The sequence below is a fragment of the Ictidomys tridecemlineatus genome, chromosome 1, assembly GCF_052094955.1.
Source record: "Ictidomys tridecemlineatus isolate mIctTri1 chromosome 1, mIctTri1.hap1, whole genome shotgun sequence".
NCBI classification, from domain to species: domain Eukaryota; kingdom Metazoa; phylum Chordata; class Mammalia; order Rodentia; family Sciuridae; genus Ictidomys; species Ictidomys tridecemlineatus.
Window position 1 is genome coordinate 126,825,497 of NC_135477.1, and position 20,238 is coordinate 126,845,734.

The following is a 20,238-nucleotide window of genomic DNA, read 5'->3' on the forward strand; positions in this document are numbered from 1 at the left end:
GGGGACAGAGGCTCTTTCCTCATGGTTCTTCCCGTCCACACAGTGTTTCTCCTCAGGTCAGGATACCGTTTCCACTGAGGCATTTGCAGGATTGTTAGGAATAGTCAGAATGCTTTCTATGGGTACAGAGGCAGAAACACCACAGAGGTGTCCACAGCTCGGCTTTCATTACCAGCAGTTGAATGAGCTCTGTGGTTTGGGGCAGTTCACCCAATCTCTCTGCAAGACGGTGGGTGGGACCTGACCAGGGCTTTGAGGTCGCTTCTAGTTCTGGCTTTTGGTTTGATGAGAATTTCTGGGATCAATGGGCTCCCCTCCTCTATTCACAGGATGGACAGCCATTCAGAAAACTGCTCTGTGCACAGGCGAGGGAGGAAACTCAGGCTGCCTTTGGTTTCTGAGTTTGCCTCGAAGGCTCTGTCTTTAGTAGGTCCACACTGTGCTCTCTGAGATGGAGAGACAGGGTGCATATAAATATCAAAACTTATCCTCCTATTCCCAGCACCATCACTTCCTGATGCTAAGTCTAGATTTCCCACACCTTGGAGTAGATATGGATGGTGGGAGGATACCATGAAAGTATCCTTTTTAGTGGTGTCATCTCCTTTTTTTTTTTTTTTGTCATCTTAGGACAATCCTTCCTTCCTTCCTTCCTTCCTTCCTTCCTTCCTTCCTTCCTTCCTTCCTTCCTTCCTCCCTCCCTCCCTCCCTCCCTTCCTTCCTTCCATTCTGGGAGTTGAGCCCAGAGGTGCTCTACCCCAGAGCTATATCCCTAGCCAGTCCCTTTTTTTATTTTGAGATAGAGTCTCACTAAGTTTCTTGCTAAATTGAGGCTAATCTGAAATTCATAACCCTTCTGCCTCAACCTCCAGAGTCACACAGACTTACACAAATGTGTCACCACACCTGGATGGACAATGTGAAGTATTACACTTGTGGTTCCTTTCTTAAATGGTGCTTAAAAATGTTTCTTGAGCTCTGAATCTACTGATTCAGAATTTTGGAGAGGGTTGAGTGCTCACATCTGCATTTTAAACCAGGCACTGTTGCTGATTCTTATGTATGCTCGATGACACTAGGCTGAGGAAGGGGCCCCAAAACAGCTAACTCCACTTGGGTGCTGCAGCTACTCCCCATGGTTATTGCTTCATTTGTTCGACACAGATGTTATCACCCACCTCCTAGGTACAGATACAATGAGAAAAGCACTGGGGGCCTGCTCTCATGGAACTTCGGTCTAGTGAGGGGAACCAACAATCCACAAGTGTAAATCTATAGCGTGTCAAGCATAAGATAATCTACAAAGTGAAAGAGGGAAAGTGATGGCGAGGAGTGCTCTTCTTTCACTCACAGAGGTAGGAAGGCCTATGTGAAAAATGATTTTTGTGTGAAGACTTAAAAGAAGTGAAGGAAAAAACCATGCAGCTGGGGGAAGAATATTCCATGCAGAGGGAAGGACCAAAGACAGAGACCCTGGAGAGGGAAGGGGCGGTGCATGCAGCCAGGCCAGTGCAGATGGAATCCCCCGAGTGAGGAGGAAAGTGGGAGGAGACAGCAGGGCACAGACCACCTAGGGCTCATGGGCAAGGACAGAGTTTAGATTCTCCTGAGTGAAATGGCAAGCCATTGGTAGGGCGCTGGCTGGGACAGCCAGAACTCATGGCTTCTTTACTTGATTTCTAGGCTGCAGAACACTATAGAGCCTGGGTTGGTAGGACCTGATGGTATTATACCTGTGTTCTGATCCCAGTCTACCGTCCTTCATTTATGTTCTAACTCCCTGTTCCTGGCTGCTCTCTTAAGGGCAACCTAAAAATAGATATTTTGCTTGGGAATTGGGGCAGAGTAAGAAAGCTTTGCTAGTGAAGAGTCAAGTGGACTGAAATATGTCCCTCTGCACATTTGCAGGTCAAAGCACTAACCCCTAGGGTGGATGTTTGGATTCAGGGCCTTGTCGGAGGTAATTAAAGTGAGATGAGGTCATAGCAGGGTGGGCCCCTGATCCAATGGCACTTTTAAGAAAATACACCAAGAATGTGTGCTCAAAGAGGCAATGCCAGGCGAGGACACCACAGGGAGAAGGTGGCCAAATACAGATGGAAAGGAGAGGCTTTGCCAGGAACCAACTGCACCTGAATCTGTGATATCTAGTCTCCAGAATGGTGGGCAAATGAATGTTGTTTATGCACCCAGACTCTGGCATTTTGCTATGGCAACCCAAGCTACTTAATACAGCGGTGTAGGTCCGCTGTATTCATGCACACATTCACTTAGTCTCAACTGAGTGCCTACTATGTGTGAGGCACCATGCTGCTGCTTTATATATGTTTAAGAATTTTATTTTTTCAACAGTACAAGTGTAAGGTTTGTGGCCATCATCTTATAGATAAAGAAATAGAAATTTAGTTAGAGGTAGTCAGTTGGACAAGGGCGTTCCAATTCGAATTCATGTTATATTCAAGTGTAAGACTGTGATAGGAAGGCTCCCCCACATCAGGGTTAGGAGAACTACACCCCAAAGCCAGCCTCTCTGGGTACAAATCCCATTCCTGCTACTCATTAACTATGTGACTTTGAGCACATTGTCTTTCTGGGTTTCAGTGCCCACATCTGCAAAATGGGGGTTGTTGTTAGAACCTAAATGAGCTAATAAAGTGAACCTGTTGGAACAAGGTGTGGCATCTAAACACTCCTAAATATCATAGTGACCGAAGGTGTTGTCACAGAGGCAACTTAGAGGAGCTTGAACTCTTTAGGTGATATAGAGTGTGAAGTTGTCATGTGTAAGGTATTTCTTACTCAGTAGTTCTAAGAAGTAGATTTTAGCTGAATTTTAAAGGCCTGGGAGTAGCCGTATGGTCAGGCTGGGGAAGGATTGAGTTCTTCATCGCTGTCTTGTCAAGAACATTGTGCAGGGGGCTTCAGGGATGCTGGGAAGGGCTGAACTAGAGGGTTTTAGAAGTCTTCTAAACAGAAATTCTACACTCCCTTCCAGTGGGATAGAATTGGAAGCTTGAAACCCTGTGTTGGCCTTGTTTGCCTTCTTGCTCAGTCTCTTGTCTCTCTCAAACTGAACCATTTTCGTGTTAGACAGGGCTGGAACTGATGAAATCCCAACAGCCAGTATCATACATTATTTTTTAGTAAATGATACCTGTTTAGCTCCTGCATGATCTTACACTTGGGGTTCTCACCCACATGCTTAAACTCCTGCCATCTGTGTTAAAGGACCATGGAAAGAGGGTGTACTAGTTAAGGTAGAAATAGCTTTCTAACCTTTGCTTGTAAGACTGACTTTCTACTCTCCCCTAGGAGGGCCACCTTGCTGCTTGTATATGAATATGCACAGCTGAGCACACATGCAATTCCATTTAGATGCTTTGACGCAGCAGCTATATCTTGCTGAATAAACATAACACGAAAACATGCTGGGTGGTTCAGCCTTTTTTTTTCCTTCTAAATATTATGCTTTGCAAATGCACAGTCTGTAATGTTTACTGCCTCTTCCAAACAGAGCAGAATGTGCTCTTGCCATTGTTCATTGAGAATAAAATTGTCTCAGTCTGAATGTCGAGACAATGGTCAGGTTTCCGTGTTCATAAGACTGCTATTCAGACACAGTGGCAGATAAACACTTTGGAATTTGGGGCACACATAGAACCATCTAGAAGTCGATTCTAAGGAAACACTAGTGACTCTTTTTAAAGACTACATATTCTCCTTTTTGCATACCTTACTCCTTCAGATGTTTCCATCTGCTCTTAGCCCTTCTAATCTATTCTTTTCATAGCAGTCAGAAAAATCTCTAATGCTGCAAATATGACCAGTGTTCTTTCAAATTTATATACCAACATAATTTTCAGTTGCTCTTTGGTTTAAGACCAAGCTCCGTAATTCAAGGCAAAGAGGCCACAGGGCTCCAGAGTCTCCCTCTCCTCTGCCCTCCTTCTTGGTCTCTGAGCTTCATCCACACTGGCTTTCCTTCAGAGTCTTGATTTACCTTGACCCTTTGCTGACTGAGCCTGCAAACATTCTCCTTGCCCTGAAAAATTCTCTCTCTTTTTTAGCTAGTGAAGCTCTATGTATCTTTGAGATCTCAGCCCAATGACTTTCTCAGGGAAGCTTGCCTGAGTTCCCTGTTCACCACGTACCTGTCCTAATGCCAGTCCTTATTACTGCACTCCTTGTCACAGCATACAACTCATTTATTAATTTATTTGCCTTCTGTAGTGGCAGAAACCATTGCCCAGCTGACATGTGATACATCACAAAGCTATTCTTTATGTGTGCTTGTAATTTTTGAATAAATGAATAAGTGAATGAATAACTTGCAAACAGTTTCACTGGCCACTGATTTTTTTTTTCCCCCAAAATATTTCCAGAACCGTGACATTTTCCTGAATCAACAATAGGATCTGGAGCAGGCTTTTCCTGCCCATCCTTAAAGCCACATATTTATTTGCCTCTGGTTTGCTCTTCCTACTAACTGCTTTTGCAGACACTTGTGAAGATAAAGGCTGTGACCATCTGAGCCCATCTTTTCCTCCAGCTCCATCTGCCTGTGAAGAAACAATGACTCAGAAAACTAATGGGCCCGTCTCTCTAACGATGGCAATGACTTCACTGTTAGTGATTTTTCTATTAGATTTATAAAATTGAGTCCAAAGGAAGGAATTGCCTAGGGGCACAAGTACAAAAGGCAAAATATGGGTCCAGAAACACAAATCAAAACAACACTGACCAGTGTGTGTTACTGGCAAACACTAGTAAAAGTGACATAGGTTGAAAGAATCCAAGAATAGAAACAAAGGCTTCTTTTGATGGGGGCAGGGTGAAGTGGGAGGAACCCAGGATGTGCAACTGGACAGGACTAGTGTTGCCATTGGTAAGACTTGGACAAACGCACCATCAGAGTAAGTACAGATACTGCCAATTAGTGCCCCCCCCACACACATTCCACTCAATGATCTTCAACTTTATGCATGAAAAGGAAACATTATTACTTCTTCTCCTTATTTTGGAGCTCGTGGACTGGAGATTGAATCTAGGGCTATATGCATGCTAGGCAAGTGCTCCACCATTGAGCTATATTCCCAGGCCTTTTAAATTTATTTTTTATTCATTTTTAAAAATTTGACACAGGTGTCACCAGGTTGCCCAGGCTAGATTCAGACTTGTGACCCTTCTGCCTCAGCCTCATGAGTATCTGGGATTACATAGCCCAGGTTTTACTTCCATTTTAAAGTTGAAAAATAGACACCCAGAGGATAAATAACTGTGAGTGATAGCTGGAATTCCAGTTTATCTGAGTCAAGGCTAAAGGCATTTCCAACTCAATATTTCATAGCAACAGTCCTCCCTCAATATTTTTACCTGTAAATTGGGGATCATATCAGGCAGGATTGTTGTGCTAATGAGTTCCAGGTGGTAACACAGGGGGATTACCTGGTCCCGGTGGGCTTTTATTAAACATTATTTTCTCTCTTCCCTGTTTCCTGCCAACATCAGCACCACTAGGGTGTTAGCTTTTCATTACTGGAACGAATGCTTGAGATGATCAACTGATAAAGGCAACAGTGTTATTTTGCCTCACAATTTTGGAGGTTTTAGACCATAGTCCATTTGTGCTGTTGCTTTTGGTTCTGAGGCAGCACAGCTGATCATTGTGCAGTTGGCAAAACGGCTTACCTTGTGGCTGGGAAGAGAAATGCAGAAAGCTGGGTGCGGTGGTGCATACCTGTAATCCTAGTGGCTCAGGAGACTGAGGTAGAGGATGGTGAGTTCAAAGCCAGCCTCAGTAAAAGTGAGGCACTAAGCAACTCAGTGAGATCCTGTCTCTAAATAAAATACAAAAAAGGGCTGGGGATGTGGCTCAGTGGTCGAGTGCCCCCGAGTTCAATCTCAAGTACTTGCCCACAAAATGCAGGAAGAGGAAGGGGCTGAGGATTCCATTATCCCTTCAATACCCCCAGAGACCTAAAACCTGCCACTAAGCTCTACCTCGTTTTCAAGTACAAAATATTTTCATTAGTCAATGCTCCTTGGGAAAGGACTGATTCCACATTTTTAAAAGATGCACAATATCACTGTTAGGCCCTACCTTGTAAGGTTTCAACCACTTCTCAATAGTGTCATGGGCAGAGGACCAGGCCTTTAGCCTTTGGTGGACATTCCATATCTGAACTATAGCAATCAGTTTTAATGCATTCCTGTCAGATTCCTAGGCACTGCAGAATGAGTCAATTTCCTGGGGGACAGTGATGTCAGAAGAAAACAGAACCTAAGTGTCTCTATACTCTTGGCCTAGGAATCTTCCCTTTAACACACTGTGTCAAACCACACAGGCCAAGAGGTGATTTCTGGGGCCTCCACTAACATAAAGGGTATTCACAATAACATCTCATTTTTACTGAGCTTCTAATTTGCACTGAGTACCACACTATATACTTGGTGTGAATTATCACATTTACTGCAAAGCAACTGTTTGATCTGTGCATACTTCTTTTTTATCATCCTTTTTATAGATGACAAATTTAAAGTCTAAGAAATTGAATGACTTTATATTAAGCAGATATTTTGATCAATATCTGAACATAAAGTCTTGAACAGCTACCCTTGAAGCACACAAATGCTCCACAGTTTCATTGAATGCCTGAGTGGCTGACGATGGATGACCTTCTTCCCAGGACAGCCAGTTTTCTGCCAGACATCAGAAACCTTGACCAACAACAACCTCCTTTAGTTGCAGGTTTTTACTCTGCCATTTCAGAGGGATCCAACTGTGCCATACTTTCGCCCTAGAGCTCTTCCCTCTAGAAGCTTTTAGTACATTCCACAACTGGCTGTTTAGTTCCTGTCTCTGACTCACATAAGATTCACCTGGAAAACTTTAAGAGCTGGGATTCCTGGGGCCCCGTTCTGAGAAATCTGGTTCACACTGTCGCAGGGACAGCCGTATATATTTGCCCCAGGTGATCCCCTTGTGCAGCCAGGTTAAAGCCAACTGGTAGTTGCCTCTGTGTGTGCCTCTTTCTCTCCTGCTGGGCTGTGGCTTCTTAAAATAGAGTCTTTTTTTTCATCTTTTAATTTCCCATGTGTTGAGAATAATTCCTGAAATGTTGTAGAAAATATGATGGTTCAGACAAAATCCTGGACCAGTCTGGGTACAAATCCTGATAATACCCACCACATTTTTAGCTGAGTGGTTCTGGGGTAAGTTGCTGAACCATCTGGGTTTTGTTTCCCCATCTGTAAAATGGGGAAAATCTCATAGTACTTAGCATGACATTTTTGCAAGATTTGTGTGAGGTAGTGACTATAAAGTACCTAGCACAGTAACATAGCAAACCACCAGACAAATGCTAGCTATGCAGGTAAGAAAAAAAAAAACCAATCAATAAGGAGCTATGCATACTTCAATGTGACTGTCATATGGTAAGAGCAGTGGGGACACAAGGGGAAATAATATGAGGTTCCCTTCACTGAATATATACAGGCAACAGGCTAGGCATCTAGACATTTCACAACAGTATTTTTTTTTTTATGTCATAAGACCATTTTGATATATTATTGTTAGAGGAGGAAATATGCCAATCGAATATCTGAAAGTTTTCCAGATGATTGTCAGCGTGGATATTACAACTCAGGTTTGTGTGGTCTCCATTTTTTCCTACTTTGTTCCAAAGATTTCATCTAAACATTCACTCATACAGCTATTCAACCCACAAGCATCCATTAAAAGCTTACTGTGTGCTAAAGACTGTGTCAGGTACTGGAGACACAGAAGTGACCCAAACATGGAAACCCCTCCTTTCACATAGCTTGCATTGGATAGTGGGAGAAGACAGGCAATAAATAGTTTCATCACACGCCTGCCAAGGTAAGTGCTATGAAGTAAAACTGTATAAAAGTAACTGGGGACAGAGAAATTGAGGGATGATTGATAGGTGAGCCAGGAAAAATTCTTTGATGAAGAAATCTTGAGTGATGGATGTGATAAGGCATGATTGGGTTCTGGGGAGCCTGGAGGGCTTATCTCAGAAATGGAAGATGGATAGGCAAGAAAGAAGAAAACTGAGGATGACTACATGGTGTTTTGAACTGAGTAGAAGAGCAGAGCTCTTGCTTTTTCTTAAGCTGGGAATAATTCTATTTTTTTAGGGAGGAAATCAACAGTTCTGTTTTGAGATCTCTATATCCAGGTGGATCTATGGAATAAACAATGGGATATACAAGTCTGCCTTAGGTGAGAGACTGAATAGATGATATTTAAGACATAGAGTGGACCAGGTCACCTAGGAGTAAGCATAGGTTAGAGAGAAGACTCCTTGGGCTCCAGGGTAGTATTTATGGCTCAGAAAAAATGGTAAGGGACCTACTGAAAAGCCTGAGAGGGAATCATGGAAAGGGTGAGCCTTGAAGCCAAGACAGACTCTTCCAGAAAGGAAACAGTGCTCATGGGTGCCAGGACTGGTGAGAGCTGCGGTCAGAGGAGCCTGGCAAAGCATGACCAGCTCCGTCAATGTGGTGGCTATTGGAGATTCTGTCCAGAGCTGCTTTTCAGCATCAGGAGTGATGGAGAGAGTGAGTCAAAGAGCCAGGGCAATGTGAGTGACAGCTCTTCTAAGGCATTTTTCTGGAAGAGGAGCATGGGATGGGGCGAGATACTGCAGGAAGATAGGATTTCATGAGGTGAGTGTTTACAGTGAGATGAAATATAGCATGTTTGTGGATCGCAAATAAATAGCTTAGGTAGAGAGGAAAATCTGGGTGCTGATAGAATGGGAAGAAGTGCAAGTATGACGTGCTTGAGATGAGGAGAGAACCATCTTATGGTGGAGCTCAGCTTTAGATGAGAGCCGGGATGCGTCATCCATGGTACGCAAAATTAAAAAGCATTTTAAATGCAAAGCAACATCCAACAAGGCAGGATTTTTCTCTCACTTGATCCTCACAATAACCCCGTGAGGTGGGTATTACTATTTCCATGTTATAGAGAAACGTGATTTAGGGGAAGACTTTAAATGTAGGTGTGTATTTGTGAAGATGAGAGAGATTGATGAGAAAATGAGTAGTTAGGGAAAGTTATGGGTGGAGGTGCATTTGATGTGGGAGATGAAGAGTGGGTTGGTTCTAAATATGTGGAAGGGACAAGAACAAGAAAAAATAAGAATTTCATAAATATGAAAAAGGCACAAAATACAGTATTGGATCCATTCTGAGCATGTACTCTGGAAATAGACCGCATAGGTTCTATATCCAGCCCTTGTACCTAACAGGTGTGTGACCTTAGACAAATTTCCTAACTTCTCTGTGCCTTGGGTTACTCATGTATAAAATGAGGATAATATCAGTATTCACTTTATATGATTGTGGTGGTGAGGAAGACAGCCACACATTTACTCCCAAACCACATTCATATATACACACAGTAGGATTTTCCCTTGCAAATAGTAAGCACCAAATGTTTTTTTTCTTATTTTTGTATTTTTATTATTATTATTATAACATAATAGTTAGAAAAACGTGGTGTACTTTCCCTTGTGTGTGTATGTGTGTGTGTGTGTGTATGCACACATGCAGATGTTTAGCAAGCCTCCTTTTGGGTGTAATGGAAAGATATTCTGCTCCAAGAGGTTTCCTCCTGGCCAAGGATCCTTACTGATAGGAGAGGGGTGAATCTGTTCATTAACTCTCCCATTCAGGACTGCATTTGAAAGGATTTCTGGAGCATCTACTCAGAGCTGAGCTCTTGTAAACCACTGAAGATGAATGGAACAGAATCCCTGTGTCTAAGTGGCTCCTGACCACCTTGCAGACAGGCATAAACAGACTATTGCAATCTAACCTGAAGGCTGTCCTCACCAGCGCTTAGGAGGTGGGCAGTGGTGAAGGGGAAGGGCATGATGTTGGGGTCAGATGATTCAGATGTGGGTCTTGGCTCTGCCGCTTGACTCACTAGCAAGTTCCTTCTGAGTCATTTAAGACAGATGCTGTGGTGAGGAGTGAGCCAGAGGCTACTGGCTCTGCCCTGGGCCCACAGTTGGGGTCCACAAGATTTTTTTATGGCAGCTGCTTCTGCTTCTGGGTGCCTCTTCCTGGCTGTGACTGTGATTTGTGTGACTCATAACAACCTCCTCTTTGGAACAGCTAAAGAAGTCTTCCTAGAAAGACTTGGGTGGAGTCTTCAAGAATGAGCAGGGGTTTGCAGATGAAAATGTGACGAGGACAATTCAGGATAAAAAAGAGCACATGGCGAGGGACATGGCCCTTAACCCTTTAGGAAAAGGCATCCCTCCTGACTGCTTATGTAACAAAGGGGCCCTCCAGTGTCTGCTGCCAAATCAGGCCCACAAAAAGGCACCAGGCAAGATTCCTTGTCTTCGCGGGCCCTACCCTTCCTGTGGGTTTTGCTACCCCTCTGTTCTGCCTCTGAATGGTTTCTTTCTGGCTGTGGCTGGATTTTGTTCCTCCAATCCTGAAACAATCTTCCTGGATGAATCCTCTCCTGCCAAGGGGGCAGGAGTTATGTGCTTCTTTAATGAGGTCCACAGAGAAGCAAAGATCGCCCAGCTGTCCCCTCGAAACCCCGATCCTGTATCAGCATTGTTCGGTTACCCTTGTTTCTGTGTGCATCTTCTTGTTTCAAATTGAAGAAGAGCACTGTGATCAACAAGACCTGTCCCCTTAAATCTGGCTGCAGAAAGCCCCCACCCCACAATGATTAAGATGACTTAAACGGGAGTTAGTGTTTGGGATATGTTTTCCACGAATGATTTTAAAATTTATCTATATGGCCTTGGTACTTGTTGTCCTTTGATTCAGGCACACATTAGGCATTTATGGAGTACCCATTATGTACCTGATATTGTTATAGTGCTGGGGGGTACAATAGAAAGTAAAATTATGCTTGTGTTCTGCTTCTACAAAACTTTCAGCATATCAGGGAGACAGATATTAATAAAATAGTCTAATCAGTTTATTCATAATGACAAACTAGGGTTAAGTGCTCTGAGTGAAGAAACCAGTTCTTAAAGAGCTGTGATCGACTGAGGGTGAGGGCTTCTTAGCTGGAGCTGAGAGTGGAAGGCTAACTTAATGAGGTAGTAGGGTGGAGGGGAAAGGAAGCATCCTACAAGCCTGTGGCTGCAGAGAGATGTTGGGGAACCCATGATGGCCCTCACAGTGGGAGGTCAGGCAGGAGGAAGATGCCTGGGCCTAGGTAAGGAGTCAGGCAGGTGTCAGAACAGCCAGGCCTGGGTAGGGTGTGGGAAACCATGGAGAGATTTTCAATGTGTGTTTATGTTTGAGGGGGAGGGTGGGAAGATGATTGTATTTTTAAAAATCATTCTGGCTGCTATATGAAGAACCAAATCTCCATCTGATGGATTAAAAAAAACAGGCTTGGGAGCTGAGGGGGCAGGGAAAGGAACTATTTGTGAAACACGTATTCTTAATTTCAATGTAGGTGAATGTGTTATTGTATAAAATGTACTGAGACAATATCTTGGACATTGTATCAATGTAAATGAAGGCTGATCCTCACCATCAATATTATTATTATTATTATTATTATTATTATTATTATTATTACTACTACTACTACTACTACCAGGGATTGAACTCGGGCACTCGAACACTGAACCACATTCCCAGTCTTTTTTGTATTATTTAGACACAGGGTCTCACTGAATTGCTTAGTGCCTCGATGTTGCTGAGGCTGGCTTTGAACTCACCATCCTCCTGTCTCAACCTCCTATGCCACTGGGATTATAGGCATGTGCCACCACGCCCTGCTCATCATCATTATTATTAGCACTTTGAGTATGAAATTCTGAGGTATTTCTTTGTAACTGCCCTAGGAGTGTTTTTCTCCCATATTTTACAAATGAGGAAGCCGAGGCTCAGAGAAGTTAATCAACGATCTAACATCACCCAGTTGGCAAGTGGCATAGCTTAGGAGTCAAAGCTCATGATATCCTGAATCTTCAAAGTGTGATGGTGTGTCCACTAAGAAGCCCAGGAACTGTGAAGCTCTTAAAGTTGTTTTACAATTACTCTTAGGGAGACTGTTTGGATCATTTGAATTTATTTGACTTTCATAGGGATATTCATAAATTATTCATTCTTCATTTTTTCAGTTAAATAAAATGTGAAGAACACAGTTGTAACTTTTCTGAAATACAGTCATGTCCAGGGTCACATAATTGCTAACAATATAAAGAGAATCACACACACAAACACACACACACACACACACACAGAAGAAAAATAAACTCAGACTCATTTCCAACATCTTTTTTCTCCTCAGACAAACTTTCAGTATGGTAACTAGTTTTTGGTGACACAATAATGTGTTTCAGGAAGCCTCTCATTGTTTAAGATGGTATAAGTAAAAAAGAAAACTTGAATATTTTTTAAGAAAACAGATGGGGGCTTGCTTGGGCTGTAGCTTAGTCGTAGAGCACTTGCCTAGCATGCATGAAGCACTGGGTTGGATCTTCATCACCATATGTAAATAAACAAATAAAATAAAGGCATTCTGTCCATCTACAACCACAAAAAAAAATTTTAAAAAGAAAAGAAAACACATGGAACGTGAGGCTCAAAAATATAGTACCTATCATGTGCTGAGCTTTATGAAGAAAATTATTTATCACATTTAATTCTACAAATCCATAAGAGAAGGTCTTTACTTCCATATTATGGATGAAATTGGCCTAGAGGAATTCAGTGATGTGGTCCTGCTTCTCTGGTATCTACCTTGGGCCTTTTCTACTAAGCCACGGGGCCTCATCCTGACATGAGTTTGGCAGATGTTATTATTCTTACCCATTGTATTTATTATGATTACAACAAATTTCAATACATGCCCCCCACCATCTGCTGATAGTGGATGAAGTAGAAATTGTTTTGACACAAAGTGGGCTTTCCATGTTGATGGAGCTAATCAGTTAAATTGCATTTAAATGATACTTTATGAAACTTCTTGTGGTGGTATTTTTGTTTGTATGATGTAGGATTATCTAGTTTGATTAATATACAAACAGCAACTGAACAGAACAGAAATGATTGAATTCTCCGTCTAAGCTGAGAGAAGACAGGGAACCAATCAGAAATACAAAAGCCATCTATGCAGCTTCCTGTGTGTCCCTAGGCCTTTGTATTTAGAAAGTTCTCCTGGAGATTTTGATCTATGCCAATGGTCTCTCCTCTCTCACCCCAACGTATGTAGGGACTTGCTAGGTTTTCATCCATGAGGAAGAAAAAAATATTCCCAGTGAGTTACTACACTTAGCAACCAATATATTTTTTAAAGGGAAATATGCAATTGTAAAAATAAATCTATGAGATATCAATGTCTATGAAAAATACCATCCTCAGTCTCAATTTGAGGGTTATCCCGAACATCTCTTCCCTTTTCCCTGGGAATGCTGATTGAAAAAAATCACTGTATGGTATAATGCACATACATTTTATGAACACAGTCCTCAACACCAAGTTCCTGCTTTCAGGATAAAAAACAAGGGTGGGTTTTCCCCATGGGATGGTCACCAGCTCTGTTCCAGAAGAGAGTGGCTGGATCTGAGGTGGAGTCACAGCACCTCACCATCGTTCACCCTCTTCAGTCAAAGTACCACTTGTAGGACAGTCCCTAAGGCTGAAAAATGTCTAGCCAGTTGCTTTTCTTAAAATTGTTCTTTTTCAAGAATGTGTCAGTTGGAAAGAAGCAGGCAATCACTTACAGAAGATGCACAACCAGCTACAGATTAAAGAAATGTTGAAGCCTGCAGTGCTTAGTGGAAGAACTGCCAGAGTGTTTACAAGGCACACACGTGTGCACACAGAAACATACACACATGTGTGCAAATAGCACACACAGATTAGAAGGTGGAAGAGGAGGTCTCTGAAAAAACCCGGGACCAGGGAATGTGTACGAGGCTCAGCTCAACCTCTCTTTAAAGCATTGACTCAGGACCCCCCAAAACAACATTTCCAGTAAGTGCTGAAAGTGAACTGTGCTCTATAACCCAAGTACAGACTCCAAGTGAACCAATCCAACAATCAACTCTCCACAGACATGTACGAAGCTAATTCTATTTTGCTAATTGCTTTCTTGGGCATGCACCAAGTTATTAAACAGACAGTGACAAAACAGAGAGCTTGGATGAATGTATGTGGCAGCACTTACTGAATTTTTTTTTTTTCTTAGCACTAGTTCCAACGACTTGTTTGCAGGTTAAATGGAACAAGGGAAATTGGCAAAATATTTCTGCATTATTTTCTAACCAGCTGTCAGCTTGGAGATCACCTTTGCAACATTATCCCGCTTTTTCAGAAAAGACTTCCCTTCTTTATACAAGACAGGCTGATTTTAGGAGCAGATCTAAGTCTGAAAGAGACAAGCTTTTGCCAGGAACGACAGTCATCTAGTAGCTGCAGAAAGCAGCGTCAGCAGAACCTGTGGGAAGTCAGACACCAGCCCACTCTGTGCCACCCACCCAGACACTCTCCCTCTCTGGTCTGTACCTTCCGTGTGGCAGCTGGAAGAGAGGATGGTGTTCGGAGGTCTGAAGATGTAAGGCAGGTAACGAGAGAAGCATTTCATCTTCCAAATAAAAAATAAAATTCTAAATAAAAAACCAGTTTCCTGAATCCATAAGGATTCTCCCGGTCTTCAGAGCTGGCTACATCACCAATATGTTTATGTAGGTTCTCTCCCAGATCTGCAAAGCTGGGGAGCCCGAGGAATAACTGGAGATGGGTCCCATTTTGCCATCAGAGCCAGGAAGCACTGCCTTACATTTCTGCATGCAGCTCAAACTCAGAAGCCCCCAAGCAAGCCGGGATGTGGCCTCTTCATTGGCTGCAGCTCCTCCGAGCAGGATTTGCTGAGTAAGTCGGTCCTGCCTGTAAACACACGCTGAAATGCTCTGCCTGAAACCTCTACCTTTCCCCGTGTGGTCAGTTCCTCTTTTAGCAATAGAAATCCAGCAGGATATGGGAGTAGTGAGGATAAGTGACCATCTCTTATTTAGCTGAAAGATCAGATGAAACAAAGACAGCATAGTGTTTGCCCTGGAGGGAGATGGCTGTTAAAAGGAGCCACCCGTAATGGCATGGATCTCAGGAATATTAAAGTACAGTGCAATGAAATGGGTCTCTGTCCTTGCTTAATCTAGATTTAGTTCTTTTTTTTTTTTTTAATACTGAAGCTCAAACAATAGAACCATTTATCATTAGGTGAAGCCAAAAGCTGGGTAGAGTAGTCGGTGACAGAGGACTAACACAGACAGAGTCTGTGCTCCACGATGCCAGCCCTAATGCTGGAGCAGTAACTTAGTTCCAAGTTGCTCTCTGTAAGAATATAAAGCCTCAACACGAGAGAAGAGACAACCCAAGGGAACTGACCCTTTATCAACCCACAGACCCCGATGGCAGACAAAACATGAAAAATGAAGTTGATCCAAGGATTGAAGAACTTTACCCCCCAACTCCCACTGAGATTAAAAGAGAAAGCAAGAAGGAGAGAGGGAGGAAGAGACAGAAAGAGAGAGAGAGAGAGAGAGAGAGAGAGAGAGAGAGAGAGGGAGAGAGAGAGAGAGAGAGAGAGGATGGATTATTAAAGAATATGATCAATCACCAACTACAAGTAATTTGGGGTCGGGGGGTTGTTTGGTTTTATCCCATGAAAGAAAATGACTTTGGAAACCTGGTCTGTGGAAGGCCAGCCAGCATGGGGCTTCAGTGGGGGATTTAAAGTTCCATCAAAGGCACTATTGTACATGATGAAGAGAAAGAGGCACTATTGTATATGATGAAGAGTTTGTTGCGCTGCATTCAGAGGCACAAGGGAATGATTTAGTTGGTCTGTAAAGAAAACTAATATTCCTGAGTGGGATTTTAAAAAATAAAATTAAAAATACAAGTGTGGCTTGAAAATCTAATAGAATCATTTTTAAGCTATTATGGGGTCCCTCCTTTACAAAAATATCTAACTTAGCATTGGAGAAATGTGCTGATGTGCCCAAGATAGACAAAGTAATTACAGTACGAGGCCAGGCATGATAATGCAAATCGACCCTTCCACCACTGTGCCACCCTGTGTTGGCAGAGCCAGGCCATTTAGTCCTATGAGGAGCTAAACCCTCCTTAAACCCACCGGCCCAACAAGGTAGGGCCCTCCCAAGTAAGGTGCTGCTTACACAATGCCTCAGTGGCATTGGGGTTTGTTATGTCAGGGATCTCAAACTCAGGGAAGGAGAGCGTGTCCGAGGAGTCTTTCCCAGGAATGCTTCACATTTAAACTCTGATCAGCTGTGAGGTAGAGCAGAAAGTATGTGAGCTTTTGGGGTCATTCTAACACAAGCCTGAACCCCAAGGTATTGGCTTACTGGTTGGATAGATGTGAACCAAACTGTAATACCTTCGAGCCTCAGTTTTTCCAATTGTAAGATGGGGATAATATTAAGGTCGGCCTCATGTCTTATTGAAAGAAATGAGAATAAATATACGACACCTATCAAGATGTAGGTATTGGATAAGCTACCAAGTTGCTACAGGTTGTTGTTGGCCTTCTCTGAGCTTCTCTAAGAGCAGATGAAGGTGGGGTGTGATTAAAGTGGGGTGCACTGCAGTTAGATAGACAGGGCTGAATCCTACCTTTAACACTGATTTACTGTGTGTGCAGTTTTGGGCAACTTTCTTAACATCTGTAAGCCTTCTTACAGGCTAATAAGGATAATAATAGAACCTTACATAATATTGTAAAGGTAAAATATAAACTTAGCACAGTTCCTAACATATAGTAAGTGCTTTATAAGCTTAATTACTACTTTCTATAATAGTAATATCACAGTATACTACTATAATTACTTACTTGTCATAGATAAACAGTGAAATTATAACTTTCTTGAGAGTGATATCCATGTCTAATTCACCTTTGTATAACTAGTGTCTACCCCAGTACCTGGTACAAAAGTAGATATTCAGTAAACACTGAATGGATAAATCAATATTTATAGGTGAAAGAATTTGGGAGATATTTATCCTTTTTTTTTTTGGTAGAGGTCTTCATAGCTCAAATGAAGTAAACTTGAACTTATCATAAAGTGGGATAGATCATTCAAACAAAGGCATGAAATTCATGAGTAGACAAACTTTAACTTCATATAGTTCAGTCTTCAGTAAACAGCAAGCACTTAGGAAACACTTTCAGAGTGAGTATTTTCTGTGTAGGCATTCCTGAGTAAGTATTTTCTGAGTGAAAAAATACTCATTAATATGGGGCTGGAGTTGTGGCTTAGCAATAGAGCGCAAGCCTAGCACATGTGAGGCCCTAGGTTCGATCCTCAGCACCACATAAAAGAAAATAAATAAAATAAAGGTTTTGTGTCCAACTACAACTAAAAAATAAATATTAAAAAATACTCATTAATTGTATTTCCCATAATGATTCTCAAATGAAAACAAAAACAAAAGCAAAAATTAAGCAAATACAAAACAAATCAATGAAAAGCTGTCCCCTCCTTTGGAAGTAAATGACTAACGGGGCTGGGGTTATGGCTCAGTGGTGTAGTGCTCATCTAGTGTGTTCGAGATTCTGGGTTTGACCCTCAATACCACATAAAAATAAATAAATAAAATAAAGGCATTGTGTCCAACTACAACTAAAAAATAAATATTAAAAAAAAAGAAGTAAATGATCAATGGTGCTAGTAAGTCCCAAACTAGTAAGTGCATTGCAAACCGTTAATCAAAGAGGTCTTGGCCAATCCAAGCTTCAAATGACCAATTCTGTGCCAGCCCCATGCACCACAGCTATGCAAATGCAGACTGGGCAGGGGGGGCCAGAAAACAAATGAAAAATATCCTCGGGGAGGTGAATCTGACACAGGTAGTCTGCACTGTATTAAAGAGTTTCAATGTCTTTCTCATCTTTTATTTTCTCTTGATCTTCTCAGTTACCCCATTTTGCAGAGGAGAAAACCGGCTGGGAGGATATGATAATTTATCCAAAGGAGATGCTGTGTTTCTGGAATCACCTGGTGCACCTTTGAAGAATGCAGACCAAACAGCCCCCGAGCCAATTGATTCTGACTCTCTGGGAATAACGAGAGGCTTCTTACTTTGAGTCTGAGAATTTCTGGAGTTTAATTCCGTGCTTTGCCTGGATGAGTCAGGGTGATGGAAACTTATCCAAATATTCTATCCTAAGTCACATGTACCTTACCATTTGTATCCAACTCTCTGTGGCCACTCAGATGACTTAATCAACACTAGGCATGGGGAGGGGGACAAAGCATGTATGGCATCATCCCTGTTCTAAAGGTGTACCTATTCTTAATAGCAGAAAGGAGGTCTGGATTAAAAAGCCCTAAGGGTCAATGTTAGAGACCTACACTTTTGCCTTAAGCATTATTTACAAATGGCTTCTCTTAAAAGGCAGTTATCTCACTGGAGGACAGAGCAAATGAAGAGTTAGAAGTCATTAACACACCATCGGAATTGCCCTCTGATATTCCTAGTGTTATTGCAGAGAAGGGAGGGTCACCAGGAGAAGGATGGGGTCTTTTTAAGGCAGTGGCAGAGATACCTAGAGTGGGGACCAAGAGCAGAAAGAGGTCTCAGAAAGGGAAACCTGGAACCTAGGAAGGGAGAAAGATAAAAGTGACCCATTTTAGGTGGTACATGGGAAGGTTCCTAGAGTCTGACCAAGCAGAGTCTAGAGACAAGTAATTCTCCCATGTGATTTCTGCATGTCAGGTTCTGCTATCAAAGAGCAAAAAAGCAATTAATTGAGAATTTCTCAAGTGCTGTGCTATGGAATAGGCTACTCCCAAGTTCCTTCCAACTGACTTCCTGGGAGACTAGAAGCAATCACTTCTGCCCCTCAAAGTCCTAGTTGGGCTAGGTTCAGTGGCACATGCCTGTAATTCCAGTCTCTGAAGAGGCTGGGGCAGGAGAATCATGAGTTAAAAAATAGCCTCTGCAATTTAGTGAGATCCTATCTCTAAATGAAATATTTAAAAGGGATAGGGTTATGGCTCATTGGTTAAGTACCCCAGGTTCAATCCCCAATACCAAAAAAAAAAAAAAAAGTCCTAGTTGGAGTCCCTGCCCTGGGGCCCACAGTCCTAAGGCTTCCCAACTGCCTGTTTCCCCTGGTACCTTTCCTGTTGCCTGCTCTCATCGGGGTCCATGTTTTATGGGTAGGTTATCCTGATAATTCTCTTAACATGTTTTTACCACCTCCTTTGGGGGAAGTTTCATTATTACAGTTTTTCCTTTTACTAAGAAGGAAACTAAATCCCGTGAAAAAAAAAATTGCCTTATTTAACATCAGTCAGGATGCTCATGTTTTCACTTTTAAGTCAAAGCAAATTCCTATTCATTCTTCAAGTCTTAAATAAAATGTCACATCTTCAGGGACAGAACGGGTCAAATCCTTTTCTATGGGGTCTCAACACTATCCTCCCCTTTTCAAGCACTCATTCAGTGTTGAACTTTTTTTTATTGAGCATCTACTTATACTAGGTGCTGTGTATGGTGCGGAGCAGTCAATAGTACACAAGTCAGATAAGACAACTGTGCTCCTCTTCAGTAAAGCAATCATTCCTAACATATACAGTTGTGGTGAGCATTGAATGAGAGATTTCAGTAAAGTACTTAGAATTCTGCCTGGTGCAAAGTGAGGGCTATTTAATTATTGTTTAGTGTCTGACACTTGCCAGGTTCTAATTTTTAGGAAGGTAGAAATCTGACTTTCCTTGCTGAATCTTGAGTTCAAGGCTAATGCCTGGAGCATGATAAAAGTTTGTGTGTGTGTGTGTGTGTGTGTGTGTGTGTGTGTGTGTGTGTGTGTGTGACTGAATTGTGTTGAAGTGAATTAGGAGAAGTTGTCAATTTCTATCACACTTCCCACACTCTCTAGTCAGTGTGTGAAGTCTTCAACAGGTGGTTTCTGATCTGGGTAAAAGAGCACCTGCTTTGTGGTTAGTGCTTGGATCTCTCCATTCATATAGTATTATCTTTTCAGCAGCTAGGAGATGCCTGGGCCTCTTCTAGGTGTTGGAGAGTTGATGAATAATATAAGGAGACCTAGTTCACTGAGCTGATGATCTATCTCAAAGAGCAAGATAGACAAAGATCCAGCAAATGTTACCTCAAGGTTGTAGCACATGGTGAAAAGCAGAATGAAGGAAATGAAATGGGGGATGTAGCAGGGGACTGCTTTGC

General features: G+C 42.2%; 1 protein-coding gene and 1 long non-coding RNA gene across 5 annotated transcripts in view; one reads left to right on the forward strand and one right to left on the reverse strand.

Moving 5' to 3' along the window:
• The window catches only part of Ppp2r2b (protein phosphatase 2 regulatory subunit Bbeta), a 437,378-nt gene that overhangs the window by 398,022 nt on the left and 19,118 nt on the right, over positions 1-20,238 (reverse strand). The window contains exon 1 of one of the 4 annotated variants that reach the window (XM_013358112.4): positions 14,530-14,834. The exons of 2 other annotated variants lie outside the window; for them this stretch is intronic. In XM_013358112.4, the coding sequence (XP_013213566.1) occupies positions 14,530-14,603 (74 nt within the window). In that variant the 5' untranslated portion in view covers positions 14,604-14,834. Of the gene's footprint in view, positions 1-14,529; positions 14,835-20,238 lie in introns of those variants that run through there. One more of the 4 variants, XM_013358115.4, reaches the window with a different exon arrangement.
• Positions 14,386-18,402, forward strand: LOC120885451 (uncharacterized). The gene is made up of 3 exons (XR_005728081.2): positions 14,386-14,587; positions 14,713-14,895; positions 17,964-18,402. It is a non-coding gene; the product is annotated as an uncharacterized LOC120885451 (long non-coding RNA).